The following is a 15,613-nucleotide window of genomic DNA, read 5'->3' on the forward strand; positions in this document are numbered from 1 at the left end:
AGCCTATGTTTGATCTAAAAGTATCCTAGTGAGGATGGAGGTGAGCCCTCTTACTGCGATGGATATGGACAACTCAAAAGGAGAAAATACTTACATAGGTTGTTCTGAATCATATATTCTTAAATCTGACATGTAGTGGTAATCGGGATTATTTTCTCTTGATCATGAGTAGATGTCTATCATTTTTCTGGTTTTAGAAATATTAATTCTTTCATGATTTGGTGTAAATAGCGAAGAGAACAAAAATCAAATTCTAATAAAGACAGGTAGGTTATGGGGATTTATGGTTAGCAAATTGAGCACGTTTTAGATGTTGAGCCTCCACCTTCTTGTCCCTTGGCTGTGGAAATAAATAAAATCACAAAAACTGATTAGTAAAAAGTGCAGGTGAATTCAGTTAAATTTATTGTTGGTATTCTTGCTTATGGTAAGTAGTACTGTGCTGGCTGCAGCCATCACACACAGCTCTATTTTATACTGTGCAGATTATTAAACTGATTGACACACAATAGCCAGTGTCCTTTTAAAAGTCAAGAGACAAGAACTTACCTGTCCTAAGTATATAGTGAGTAAAGTGAGTTTGCAAAAATAAAACATTAGTGAACAAGCCACCCTGACCTTTTGCCTTTGCAGCAGCTAGTTCCATCTCCCTTTTTTGTTTTTCTTCTTCAATTGCCTTCATTTTTGCATCATATTCATCAGCCAGTGCCTTCCACTCTTTTCTGTTATTCTGCAGGCCATCATACATTGGCTGGATCTGCTCATGGAAGCGAGAAAATTCCTGTGGATGGTGAAAAATAATTATAAAGTCACATGCAAAAAGTAAATAAAATATTTGCTTTTTTCTAGTATATATTACTAACATAAACATAGAAGTAAAACTAGAAACACTGGACAACACAGTTTTTGCTTCCTATATAAGTTGATTTCTGTCCATCTGGCAGTTACACTTGGTTAGATGTGTTCAGCTTTAACATTTGCAATGCACCATCTATTGGAATGTACAGTATTTTGTAATGCATTCCATTTTTCATTCCAACCGAGGGTACATTGCAAATGTAAGCACTGCTGTTGTGAATCCCACACCACAAGCCATGTAATTGAGGTATGAGATAAACTGATACTTTATCTTAATAAACGAAAAAAGAAAAAAATATAGAAAATATATGGATTATAGGTGGAGTACTCTTTTCATTCAAGCCCATTAAACATTCTGCAGATCAACAGTGTTGCAAAATGAGAGCGGGAATAAATCATATAAATACATAACAAATTTAATTAACAGGTATAAAGAGGGTCCAAGTTTGAGACCTCTCTGGTCAGATCATCAGCCATTTCCATCTGTTTGACCGTCACTGGGTTCCAGTAGGATTAGTTAGCACTTCTTTTCAGCCTTTTTATATCCTATCAGTTTTATTTAAAGTTTCCTTTACTAGGTTATAGTGTCTGCTGTATACCCCATCTGTTGATGCAATGTATTTTATTAGTACTGGCAACCAACACCTTGGAATGGGTGTGTTGAGAATTGAAGCCCTTGAGTGAACATGTCACAAGTGACTTTGTAGGTACTGTGGACTGAAGTTACACTGCAGGATCCTGTCAATCAGATGTCACTTACTTAGATTTAAGTGCTAGTCCAGTAAATAGTTCATGATTTACTGTGGACTGGGCCAGTTGTTACTTAATTAAATTCTTCTGCACAGACCTATATTATAATGTAAAGTGCACTTTTTGAGCAAAATACAAATAAAAAAACATAACATTCAATTGATATAAAATATTTGAAAAGTTTGGGGTTTATTAGAACAAAGTAGGTGGCGCAGTGGTAGCGCAGCTGCCTCGCAGTAAGGAGACCTGGGTTCGCTTCTCGGGTCCTCCCTGCGTGGAGTTTGCATGTTCTCCCCTTGTCTGCGTGGGTTTCTTCCAGGTGCTCCGGTTTCCTCCCACAGTCCAAAGGCATGCAGGTTAGGTGCATTGGCAATCCTAGTGTGTGCTTGGTGTGTGTGTGTATGCCCTGCGGTGGGCTGGTGTCCTGCCTGGGGTTTGTTTCCTGCGTTGCACCCTGTGTTGGCTGGGATTGGCTCCAGCAGACCCCCGTGACCCTGTAGTTAGGATATAGTGGGTTGGATAATGGATGGATAGAACAAAGTTCAAGAGACAGTAAAAATAGTTATTGAATCTATTCGTCCATTTCCTTAACTTTTGCTAATTTGTTTATTACAGTAACCATAGCCAGACTACAGCCATTACATCCCGTAGCTAAATCTGTAAACTTGCTACAAGCAGACCTACCTGCATGTTAACCTAATGCTCTAAAATATAAAACAGAATGTAAATTATAATGCATTCTACTGTAGCACTCATATTCTGCTACCTTGTACACAAATGAGCAGACAAAATCAATGAAGCCACACTGGAGCTTTGGAAGTTCTGCTGCTTTGTTTCTGTCCATCATGGGCTAGAAAAAAAAAAAAGAATACATATACCAACTTATGGCATACAAGGATAGCACAGACATCAACAATTATTCTTTATTAGAAAAAAGTAATGTGAAAATCCTTATACATAAAGATCATAGATATATATTAAGTAGAAAAAAGCTACATTTTAGAAGCAAAATTGCTTTATGTATAAAATATACTGGTGAAAATGGAACTTTCACCACCATAACAGACTGATCATTCGTGCAAAGTCTGGTTCACTTTAATGTATAGAAATTGTCTAGTGTTCATTAAAAAATACCTTCTCTAGATAAAAATTATTGTCACAAGTCTGACACTGTTATTATTTTGGTACCATTGCAAAGGGGTAGGGGTTGTGGAGCTCAGTTTAAAAGATAATTAAATAACCACAGAGTATGGTGTGATACAGGTTAGTGCTTTTCACTTAAAATATATGTACTTAAAAAAGATAGAAATCCCTGAAGCTTTGTATACAGTCATATGAAAATGTTTGGGAACCCCTCTCTGCCTGCATAATAATTTATTCTACTTTCAACAAAAAAGATAACAGTGGTATGTCTTTCATTTCTTAGGAACATCTGAGTACTGCGGTGTTTTCCTAACAAAGATTTTTAGTGAAGCAGTATTTAGTTGTATGAAATTAAATCAAATGTGAAAAACTGGCTGTGCAAAAATGTGTGTCCCCTTGTAATTTTACTGATTTGAATGCATGTCACTGCTCAATACTGATTACTTGTAATACCAAATTGGTTGGATTCACTCGTTAAGCCTTGAACTTCATAGACAGGTGTGTCCAATTATGAGAAAAGGTACAGTGTATCCGGAAAGTATTCACAGCGCATCACTTTTTGTACATTTTGTTATGTTACAGTCTTATTCCAAAATGGATTCAATTAATTTTTTTCCTCAGAATTCTACACACAATACCCCATAATGACAACATGAAAAAAGTTTACTTGAGGTTTTTGCAAATTTATTAAAAATAAAAAAACTTAGAAATCACATGTACATAAGTATTCACAGCCTTTGCTCAATACTTTGTCGATGCACCTTTGGCAGCAATTACAGCCTCAAGTCTTGTTTAATATGATGCCACAAGCTTGGTTCACCTATCCTTGGCCAGTTTCGCCCATTCCTCTTTGCAGCACCTCTCAAGCTCCATCAGGTTGGATGGGAAGCATCGGTGCACAGCCATTTTAAGATCTCTCCAGAGATGTTCAATCAGATTCAAGTCTGGGCCACTCAAGGACATTCACAGAGTTGTCCTGAAGCCACTCCTTTGATATCTTGGCTGTGTTCTTAGGGTCATTGTCCTGCTGAAAGATGAACCGTCGCCCCAATCTGAGGTCAAGAGCGCTCTGGAGCAGGTTTTCATTCAGGATGTCTCTGTACATTGCTGCAGTCATCTTTCCCTTTATCCTGACTAGTCTCCCAGTCCCTGCTGCTGAAAAACATCCCCACAGCATGATGCTGCCACCACCATGCTTCACTGTAGGGATGGTACCTGGTTTCCTCCAAACGTGACGCCTGGCATTCACACCAAAGAGTTCAATCTTTGTCTCATCAGACCAGAGAATTTTCTTTCTCATGGTCTGAGAGTCCTTCAGGTGCCTTTTGGCAAACTCCAGGCGGTCTGCCATGTGACTTTTACTAAGGAGTGGCTTCCGTCTGGCCACTCTACCATACAGGCCTGATTGGTGGATTGCTGCAGAGATGGTTGTCCTTCTGGAAGGTTCTGCTCTCTCAACAGAGGACCTCTGGAGCTCTGACAGAGTGACCATCGGGTTCTTGGTCACCTCCTTGACTAAGACCCATCTGCCTCGATCGCTCAGTTTAGATGGCCGGCCAGCTCTAGGAAGAGCCCTGGTGGTTTCGAACTTCTTCCACTTACGGATGATGGAGGCCACTGTGCTCATTGGGACCTTCAAAGCAGCAGAAATTTCTCTGTAACCTTCCCCAGAGTTGTGCCTCGAGACAATCCTGTCTCGGAGGTCTACAGACAATTCGTTTGACTTCATGTTTGGTTTGTGCTCTGACATGAACTGTCAACTGTGGGACCTTATATAGACAGGTGTGTGCCTTTCCAAATCTTGTCCAATCAACTGAATTTACCACAGGTGGACTCTAATTAATCTGCAGAAACATCTCAAGGATGATCAGGGGAAACAGGATGCACCTGAGCTCAATTTTGAGCTTCATGGCAAAGGCTGTGAATACTTATGTACATGTGCTTTCTCAATTTTTTTATTTTTAATAAATTTGCAAAAATCTCAAGTAAATTTTTTTCACGTTGTCATTATGGGGCGTTGTGTGTAGAATTCTGAGGAAAAAAATGAATTTAATCCATTTTGGAATAAGGCTGTAACATAAGAAAATGTGGAAAAAGTGATGCGCCGTGAATACTTTCTGGATGCACTGTATTTAAGGTGGTCAATTGCAAGTTGTGTTTCCTTCCCTTTGATTCTCCTCTGAAGAGTGACAGCATGGGATCCTCAAAGCAACTCTCCAAAGATCTGAAAACAAAGATTGTTCAGTATCATGGTTTAGGGGAAGGCTACAAAAAATTATCTCAGAGGTTTAAAGTGTCAGTTTCAACTGTAAGGAATGGAATCAGGAAATGGAAGGCCACAGGCACAGTTGCTGTTAAACCCAGCAGGTCTGACAGGCCAAGAAAAATACAGGAGCGGCATATGCTCAGGATTGTGAGAATGGCTACAGACAACCCACAGATCACCTCCAAAGACCTGCAAGAACATCTTGCTGCAGATGGTGTATCTGTACATCATTCTACTATTCAGCGCAATTTGCACAAAGAACATTTGTATGGCAGGGTGATGAGAAAGAAGCCCTTTGGTGAATTTCTGTCTAACTGCCCTTACTATTATGTTTTGTAACCTAGGAATTGCTTGTATTTTGTTTGAGATGTTCACTTTTAATGATCAATTTTGTAACCTTGAACGGTAACACTTGTTTCTACGCAGTTCCACATACTGATGTCTAGTTGATTATGCTGACCTCTTTTGTACGTTGCTTTTGATAAAAGTGTCTGCTTAGTAAATAAATGTAAATGTTGTTAGAAAGGATGAACCTTGTGATTGTGTTAATCTATAATAATAAAAGGCAAAGCCCTCACTGACTGACTCACTCACTGACTGACTGACTCATCACTAATTCTCCAACTTCCCGTGTAGGTGGAAGGCTGAAATTTGGCAGGCTCATTCCTTACAGCTTACTTACAAAAGTTAGGCAGGTTTCATTTCGAAATTCAAAGCGTAATGGTCATAACTGGAACATATTTTTTGTCCATACACTGTAATGGAGGAGGCGGAGTCACGTATCGCGTCATCACGCCTCCTACGTAATCACGTGAACTAAAAACAAGGAAGAGATTTACAGCACGAGTCACACGCGGGAACGAAGGTAAATGACGTTAATTTTTGACTGTCTTTTAATACTGTGTAAGCATACATATTAACACATGTGCAATTAAACGTGTGCATTTACGGGGTGATTTCTCAGGCTTAAAAGCTCACCTTTTATCAAACGCGGGAACAAAGGTAACTGACGTTGTTCACTGTCTTTTAATACTGTGTAACCATACATATTAACACATGTGCAATTAAACGTGTGCATTTACGGGGTGATTTCTCAGGCTTAAAAGCTCGCCTTTTACTAAAAAGGTAAATGCAAAACTATTTTCAATCAGTTTATTGAAACGCTCCCGTTAAGGATTGCAATAACATATTCGCGAGATAAAAGAACGAAGTAGGGGGAAATGGAGGAACAGCCGCAAACAGCGAAGAGCAAAAAATTAATTAAACAATTGAGAACGGAGCGAGTGTAGCATACAAGCATGTTCATAAGGGAAACAAAGCACGGTGTAAAACGTAAGTTTAAATTAAGTTTATAGAAATGCTCCCGCTGCGGATTGCAATAACATATTCGCGAGATAAAAGTTTAATGAGAAGACACGAGGTATAAACGAACCACACGCCGTGGCGCAACGTTTGGGGCAACAGTTTCAACCATTCTATGATCTGCTTCTCGCAACTGAAAGACGGCACATGGCGGATGTTAGCCGACTTGCTGACCGCAACGTTAGGGGCTTCAACTATGGCGCTGACGCCACATCTCAGTGCCAACACTTTGCAGACTCTACTTAAAAGACACGCCCTCCTCACTGGACAGTTAAAAAGACCAATCAAACTAACGATGACATCAAGTATTACCCAATCAAAAGTAGGAAAGGAGGCATCTTCATAAAATGCGTGTGGGATGATTTGCATGACACACTGCTTTAAAAAAAAAATGATAAAAAAAATACGGGATAAATCCCGTCCAGTATTGATTCAAAACGGGACGCACAATTTTATTCTCAAACGCGGCACGATTCCGTATTTTAAAGGACGGGTGGCAACCCTACAGTGCCAGGTAACCACCCATACAATCAGATTGTGATTCAGACTAGGAATGCAATGAATGTAATTACCCCGATCTACATACAAGGCGAAAGTCTTGCAACATTCAAAGATGATGGTTTGGGATAATTAGTACTTATTAAGTACACCATGGCACATAAAAGAGCTTATGAAGCCTTGAACCGAAAAAAGCAAGATCTCAGAGATCGTAAAAAAAAAAAAAGGAGGTAATGTCGTTTTACTCGCTGTACATTTTAGTCAAACATTACCAGTTATTCCACGAGGGAGACCAGCAGATGAACTCAACGCGTGTTTAAAATCCATGCTTCTCCCACGCTCGGTTATATGTCGCGTGTTCTCGGGTAGGTACACCAAAAAATGTATACATTTAAGCATGTAATGGGCAAACAAAAAATGAGGTATACCCGAAGGCACTGCAGTAGTACTCAATGTAACTTTACTTCTTAAATGTTAATGTTTTACTGTTTAATAATTTATACGCTTCTTATATATTGTTCAAATTCTTTTATCAAAATACCAGTGACAGCGCAATGCACGATAACATGGAGTGAATACACCATACGCATCTGCCCACGGCCGCCCTGGTGTGCGCAGATAGGAGTTGATTCTAAAATAAAATAAACATAAAAAGAGTAATACAATCATCACCCATAAAGCGGATAGCAGACGTGATGTATTATATGTGTACCAGATTTCAAGTCAATAGGTGAAACGGTTTGCAAGCTACAGGTGATTTAAAATCCTGGACAGACCAACGAAAAGCCACGGTAGCAAATTATAGAAGAAGATTTTACTGTTTAATAATTTATATTTATATGAAATGTGCTTCTTATATATTACTTCATATTCTCATATGATAATGATGTTAATGTTGTTTATATTGATTTCTATGTTATTGTAAGTGCATCTATGTGTGTATATGTATGTATGTATGTATGTGTGTATGTGTATGTATATATATATATATATATATATATATATATATAAAAAATATATATATAAAAAATATATGTGTATATGTATATATAATATATCTGTATATGTGTGTATATGTGTGTGTATATGTGTATATGTATATATATATGACAGCAACACTCATAACAATGACAACACAATTACATTGACAATCATGTTACGTTATTTTTAAAATGTTTCCTTTACTTTTTCATAACCTCTTTAACACACTACTTCTCCGCTGCGAAGCACGGGTATTTTGCTAGTCTATTTATATCAAGCACTCTAAGCCTATCTGCTAAGTTGAACTGCTATATAAAAATAAATGGAGTTTACCACAGTGGTAAAACAGACCTTACACAATACAGTAAAGCACATTACTCACAATAGTAAAGCAGATTACTCACAATAGGATTCTGCTGCAAAACAGTTCTCTCCAGGTCACCCTGCTCCCAGAATTCTGCTGCTACAGAAAGAGCCACCTGCAAAGTAAAGTTATTGTTTATATTTGATTATCATGGATCACAAACATAAACATAAAAAAACAGCTGGCCCCACTTGGCCAATTAGGTTGAACCTTAGCTAACATACTGTAGCTCTGCTCTGTGCAGCGATCCTCTGTTGACTACTGAGAAATCAAGAAAGAATGAATAATAACAAAAGACATTTATTTTCACAGTGGAACAATTAAATCAGCAGCAGCAGCATGTTGGCAAAATTATTATGACTGCTAACTTATGGTTCCTGGGACCTGGGCTTGATTCCCAACCAACCAGGCAATTTGTGTGCAGTTTTCACATCTCCCGTGCAGTTTTATCTGTTCTGATTTCCTGTCACATTTCAAAGACATGCATGTTAGGTTAACTTATGAATGTATATTTCTCCTGAATCCTACACATAGTTCTAAACAGATATCCTGGAGTGAAAAATGGATGTACAGAGTCAGTCTGTGCTGGCACACCCAGTTAAAATTAGCCATACTTGATCCTGATCGGTGTGCAGTATGGTAGTGACACTATGTCTACTGTTCTCACATTGCTACAGTAAAAGAATTGGATATTTTATAGCATATTGTGGTTTACTACTGAAATTAAGTTACTGTATTTGATGACACCATCATGTGGCATTCTGTCATTGTTTGGCTTTAGCCAAAGCCATTGGCATAGGCCAAAGTCTTGAAATCATGAAAGGAGGCCGAAAATTTTACCTATAGTTTTTTCACTTTTCTTGATGTTTTGAAACTTCCTGGTCATGATTCTGGAAAAAAAGTGTCTTGTCTGCCTATTTGGGTGCCAGTATCCTCAATAAACTCTAGAACCAAACATGCTAGTTCACATCTGTTTTATCCAAGTTCTTTTTCATACTCATACTCAAAAATGATTACTTTTTGAGGATTTCCAGTTACTTACTTCTGATAGCTACCATTTATACTAGCCAGATATTGAAGTACAGCCAGGTGTTACATGGATGTCCCACTGGCCTGGTCCAGGCACTCGGGTCGTCAACAATGGGTATCTTGTGAGCCATATCACCCTCGGGGAATTGCACCACATGGCTGTAGTGCCATAACTGATGCTTCCTCACAATGCAGGTAATGTGCCTCATTCGGGACTCCATGAGCAACCACTCATTTAACACAAAGTCAAATCAGCAGTGCCCAAGGATTCTCTGCAGAGACACAGTACCGAAGGAGTCCAGTCTTCATTTCAGGTCACTGGATAGCGTCCATGTCTCACAACCATATAGCAAAACAGGAATGTCCCTGCCAACATAAGAAAACCTCTCGATGAGGTTGACATCCTCTCCGCAGACAGACACACTGCTAATGGCTGTGCTTGGATCTTGGTTTTTATCCAGGACATTTGCATGCCCAGAAACTCAGACTCCTCGCTCAGTCTGTCAAGAGCCCTGATCAGAGCCTCTATTGACTCCAAGAAGATCACAGCATTGTTGGCAAAGTCAAGATCAGTGATCTTTCTTCATCAACAGATAACCCATGACCCTGCCTAACACCCAGTCCATGCAAGCATAGAACAGAGTAGGACCAAGAACACACCACTGACAAACCCCAGAATCAACTGGGAAAAAACGCAGAGGATCTGCCTCCACTCTGCACAGCACTCACAGTACCAGTGTACAGGCCAGCCTTGATATCCAGCAACTTTGGGGGGACCCCACAAAATCTCAGGATGTTCCACAGGGCAGCTTGATCAACTGAGTCAAACGCTGTACGAAAGTCAACAAAGGCTGCAAAGAAACTTTGCCAATATTCGTGTTTACTCTCCATGAGAACCCTCAATGCCATGATGCGGTCAATGGTAGACTTCTTAGGCATAAAACTAAACTGTTCCAGCCACTGGTAGGTGAGCAAGTGATCGCGGATCCCATTAAGGATGACCCTAGCAAGGACTTTACCCAGCACTGAGAGCATTGTCATTGAGAGCCCCCTGTAGTTGCCACAATCCAGGCAATCGCCTTTCCTTTTCCAGATAGGGACAAGTCCCATGTTCCAGTCAGTTGGGATGATGCCCGTCTCCCAAAAGGAGGCAAAGATTGCTTGCAATGCCAGGAGGACAGGCTTACCACCAGCCCGGAGAAGTTCACCCCAAAAACCACAAATCCCTGTAGTCTTTCCTACCTTCAGCTGGTTCACCAACTGTGCAATCTCAGTGTGTCTCGGTGGTTCACAGCTAATTGGAGGATCAGCCTCAAGAAACGTGGACCCAGAGATGTCCTACATCCAAGCTGTAGGATCAGCTTTAAACAGTTGCTCAAAGTAGCTTGACCAGCAGGTCACAATTGCAGTGTCATCCTCAAGGACCGTTTCATCACCCGTCCTGACTGCAGCTCTTTGAGGAAAAGATTTGGATCTGCATAATGCTTCCAATTCCTCTGTAAGCAGGACTTGGGTCACCAGATTATAGACGGTGTGTCACTTGTTCACAGATTCCTGTAACAAATGCCTCCTTATCTGCTCCTAGAGCCCTCACAGCCATCCTTCTCAGTTCCCGGTACAGACCAGAGTTGCCAACAAGCCATGTGCTATGACTCCTCTTGATGATAACCAGGGTGCCCTGCAAGATGAAAAACCTCCTTCACTGGTAACACCAACACAACCCTGAACTACATTCAGGATCTTGTCACGGAAGGTCTCCCACATCACATTAGATTCAGAAGTTGCACCCAAGTCCACAAGTTCCTCACACAAACTGTGTGCAAACTAATTAGAAACAGCCTGATCTTGAAGTCTGGCCAGGTCCTCCCTCATTCTCCTAGTAGATGGTAGCCTACTGGACCTAAGCTGGATCTTCAGAGTAGCAACAACAAGTCTGTGGTCAGAATTCACAAACTGGGCACTTCCGTAGAAACTGCAGTTCTGTAGGAGCCTCTAACATCTGCTCACAAGGATGTGATCAATCTTCTTCACTGAACCACCAGTATTGGAGTACCAAGTCCAATTAGCAGTTCAGGGCACTGGAACCAGGATCCAGCAATCTGCAGCCCCTGACATTTTGCAAAGTCAACGAAAATGGTGGGCAATGCCTCAGCACCACACCAGTTCCGATCCTCAACAGGCCTAACCCCATTGGCTCTCCAACAGCTTTGACTCTTCTGGGGATGAGGCTCCCAAGGGCTTTCCCCTTTCTTCTTCATAATTCAAGCAGTCCTCCTAAGGGTGGCTGCAGCAGAGTTACTCCCATGGAGAGCAGAAAGGAGTCAGGTCTGCTGTTGCGGAGCTGCGTGAAGTTTTTATGGTGGCTGAAGTGCCAATCCTACCACCAACCCCCAAGTTTTCCCTGCAAGTTGGAGGACTGCTTGCAGGGCTGGATGCAGTTTAACGTCATACCCAGGACAGATTCATCAATTAAAAATAATTACTTAAAATTAATTTGGTCTGTACACTAATAAACATTTAATGGCCTGCATATTTCAAATCAGAATTAAATCATTGGTAAGATGCTATATGCATCTTAACCACTACATTTCTTATTATATTCTAAATGTGCATTGTTTTATTACAATCGCCTACATTACTGGTTATATTTAAATCTATTGAAAGATAAGCAAAAAATAATAAATATAGTGTGAGCTACAGAATGAAGAATGCATAAGAAAACCTATAAATGCTTCTAAAAATTACCTATAGCTCATCGTCTGTTTTTTGCTGATATAATAATAATATATATTATATTATAATTCCTATTTCATAATTTTTAGTTCTTTGTCACTTGCTTGTGCTGTCCTTATACAAAAAATACTAATTAAACCACTTATACAATTATAAACTGAAATCTTGCATAGAAGAAAGTAGAAACTATTAAGAAACTGACATATTTAAACCCTGATAATACCTGTGGTAAGCAATAGAAACAGTTTTTCGATATAGTAAGGTGCAACTTCTCTAAGTAAATACACTAGCGTGTACCTGCTACGAGATCTATAGTCAGACAGCCTAAAAATTTGAAAAACAAAAATTGCTTTTATAGGTCTTTATTGTTAACTAGTAGCACTCTGTCAAATAAATAGTTAGACCCAGTATGAGCTTTCCAATTGTGTACAGAAGAGGTGGGAAAAGAGTCACTCTTAGCAAAACAAAGGTTAGGGTATTATACAGTGTCAACTTAGGTGTATCAAAAGTTAAAGAAAACAGCCTGCATAAAAAGGACACAACAGAGCACTGAAAATGCTAAGGAAGTGTAATATAGTCTGCTGCCACTCCGGGCTTACTTTTATGGGTTTCAAGCCCCATCACATCCTAAGTTATTATTAAGCAGCCTCTCTTTAAATAACTCACACACACACACACACACACACACACACATATATATATACACATATACATATACACATATACAGCCATCACCGAAATTATCGGCACCCCTGGAATTTTCCTTGAAAAATGTTTTGGTATTCACATGTTTATTTCCTTTATGTGCATTGGAACAACACAAAAAAACAGAAAAAAAAAGCCAAATCTGACATCATTTCACACAAAACTCAAAAACCGGGCTGGACAAAATTATTGGCACCCTCTACTTAATATTTGGTTGCACGCCCTTTGGAAAAATTAACTGAAATCAAACGCTTCCTATAACCATCAACAAGCTTGTTACACCTCTCAACTGGAATTTCCGACCACTCTTCTTTTGCAAACTGCTCAAGGTTTCTCAGATTTGAAGGGTGCCTTCTCCCAACAGCAATTTTGAGATCTCTCCATAAGTGTTCAATCGGATTTAGATCTGGACTCATTGCTGGCCACTTCAGAACTCTCCAGCGCTTTGTCTTCAACCATTTCTGAGTGCTTTTAGAGGTATGTTTGGGGTCATTGTCCTGCTAGAACACCCATGACCTCTGACGCAGACCCAGCTTTCTGACACTGGGCCCTACATTGCGCCCCAGCATCTTTTGGTAGTCTTCAGATTTCATGATGCCTTGCACACAGTCAAGGCATCCAGTGCCAGAAGCAGCAAAACATCCCAAAAACATCTTAGAACCTCCACCATGTTTGACTGTAAGTACTGTGTTCTTTTCTTCGTTGGCCTCATTCCATTTTCTGTAAACAGTAGAATGATGAGCTTTACCAAAAAAAGCTCTACCTTGGTCTCATCTGTCCACAAGATGTTCGCCCAGAAGGATTTTGGCTTCCTCAAGTACATTTTGGCAAACTCCAGTCTGGCTTTTTTATGTTTCTGTGTCAGCAGAGAAGTCCTCCTGGCTCTCCTGCCATAGCGTTTCATTTCGTTCAGATGTCGACGGATAGTTCGAGCTGACACTGTTGCACCCTGAGTCTGCAGAACAGCTTGAATATGTTTTGAAGTTGATTGGGGCTGTTTATCCACCATTTGGACTATCCTTCGTTGCAGTCTTTTATCAATTTTTCTCTTCCGTCCACGTCCAGGGAGATTAGCTACAGTGCCATGTGTTGTGAACTTCTTGATTATGTTGCACACAGTGGACAAAGGAACATGAAGATCTCTGGAGATGGACTTGTAGTCTTGAGATTGTTGATATTTTTCCACAATTTTTGTTCTCAAGTCCTCAGACAATTCTCTGCTCTTCTTTCTGTTCTCCATGCTTAGTGTGGCACACTCAGACACACAACAGAAAGGTTGAGTCAACTTTTCTCCACTTTAACTGGCTTCAGGTGTAATTGCTATATTGCCAGCACCTGTTTCTTGCCACAGGTGAGTTCAAACGAGCATCATATGCTTGAAATAAAACAATTTACCCACAATTTTGAAAGGGTGCCAATAATTTTGTCCGGCCCATTTTTGGAGTTCTGTGTGACATGATGTCAGATTTGGTTTTTTTCTCTGTTTTTTGTGTTGTTCCAATGCACATAAAGGAAATAAACATGTATATACAAAAACACTTGTAATTGCATTAATTTTCTGGGAGAAATGGTGCATTTTCTGGGAAAATTCCAGGGGTGCCGATAATTTCGACCATGACTGTATATATGTATATATATATATATATATATATATATATATATATATATATATATATATATATATATATATATATATATATATATATATATATATAAGTGTACTAAAAAGTCTTACTCATTTTGGCTATAGGGCTACAGCACCTTCTAGTGGCTCCCAATGTCCTTGCTTCTCTAAGTTATACAGTGGATTCAGAAAGTATTTATAACCCTTCACCTTCTGAACTCTTTATTGTGTTGTATTTTAAAAAGGATAAACATGTCATTTCTGTCTATCAATTTACACTCGATAACCCATAATGACATTGTGGAAACATGTTTTCAGAAAGGTCTGCTGTCATCCTATTGTAGTCTTTTGACTACAGAACTGCAGATCACGCATCACTAACTTCTAAAGCCATATTACCACTTAATGTAATCACTTTAAGTTCATTGTATTTATTAATTTTAATGTAAAGGTGAATAAAATATGGAAACACTTTTGTGGAGTTTTTTTTATAATTTATTGTTCAGAGATTTTATTTACTGCAGTCAATATTGAAGCATGATTACTAAACAAAAGCTTTAAAGTTATTTAATCTTTTGAAACAGATGAATATTTTCATTGAAAATTTTAATTTATTTTGATATGATTATCACAACAATGTATATCCATAGAATAAACAGTTCATGGGTTTTAAATATATCAATTTACTTACTTTACTCTGGACCTCCCAAGGCTTTGTAATTGCAGATAAGTCACAAGCTGTCATCATCATAGCCCTAAAGAAATGATATAACATACAATATTGTACTGTAATATAAATTCAGCAGCAAAATCAAGGAGTTTGTTATTGACTTTTGCTGCACTAAGTGACCTCTTCATCTGATCACTAATCAGGGAGTGAATGTGGAGGTTGTACGCTGCAACAATGACAGGCTACACTGGTCTAATAAACCAGGGGAACTATATAAGAAAGGGCAGAGCAGAGTCTTTTTTCTTAGTGGATTGCACTCCTTTAATGAGGGTAGTGACATCCTTTATATGTTCTATAACTCTGTTGTTTTCTTTAATATTTCCAGTGATTCTGTATTGCACAAGCAGTTTCACATATTGGACAGATAGATGGAAACTTACTAGAGACTATCAAGTTTTTCTACTATTTAAATTGCTTAAATTGTCAATTTCTGTTCAGGAAGATTAGGGTTACTCAGAGAGAATTCCCTAAATGTACAAAAAATGTTGAAGAATTTATTGTACCTTTCACTGATATTAGAGAGTAAGGGATATTGAACTTCATATAAAATCACAGAAGAGGAATGTAATG

At 39.1% G+C, this 15,613-nt stretch overlaps 1 protein-coding gene across 1 annotated transcript in view; it reads right to left on the reverse strand.

Annotated features, from left to right (window-relative positions):
* Positions 1-15,613, reverse strand: part of pde6b (phosphodiesterase 6B, cGMP-specific, rod, beta) — a 46,837-nt gene continuing 31,224 nt past the window's right edge. The window contains exons 18-22 of the mRNA XM_051928657.1: positions 15,005-15,068; positions 8,263-8,337; positions 2,375-2,458; positions 619-781; positions 1-340 (exon numbers count right to left, since the gene is read on the reverse strand). Coding sequence (XP_051784617.1) covers positions 288-340; positions 619-781; positions 2,375-2,458; positions 8,263-8,337; positions 15,005-15,068 — 439 coding nt within the window. The 3' untranslated portion in view covers positions 1-287. The remainder of the gene's footprint in view (positions 341-618; positions 782-2,374; positions 2,459-8,262; positions 8,338-15,004; positions 15,069-15,613) is intronic.

Source organism: Erpetoichthys calabaricus, chromosome 5 (genome assembly GCF_900747795.2).
Source record: "Erpetoichthys calabaricus chromosome 5, fErpCal1.3, whole genome shotgun sequence".
Taxonomy (NCBI): domain Eukaryota; kingdom Metazoa; phylum Chordata; class Cladistia; order Polypteriformes; family Polypteridae; genus Erpetoichthys; species Erpetoichthys calabaricus.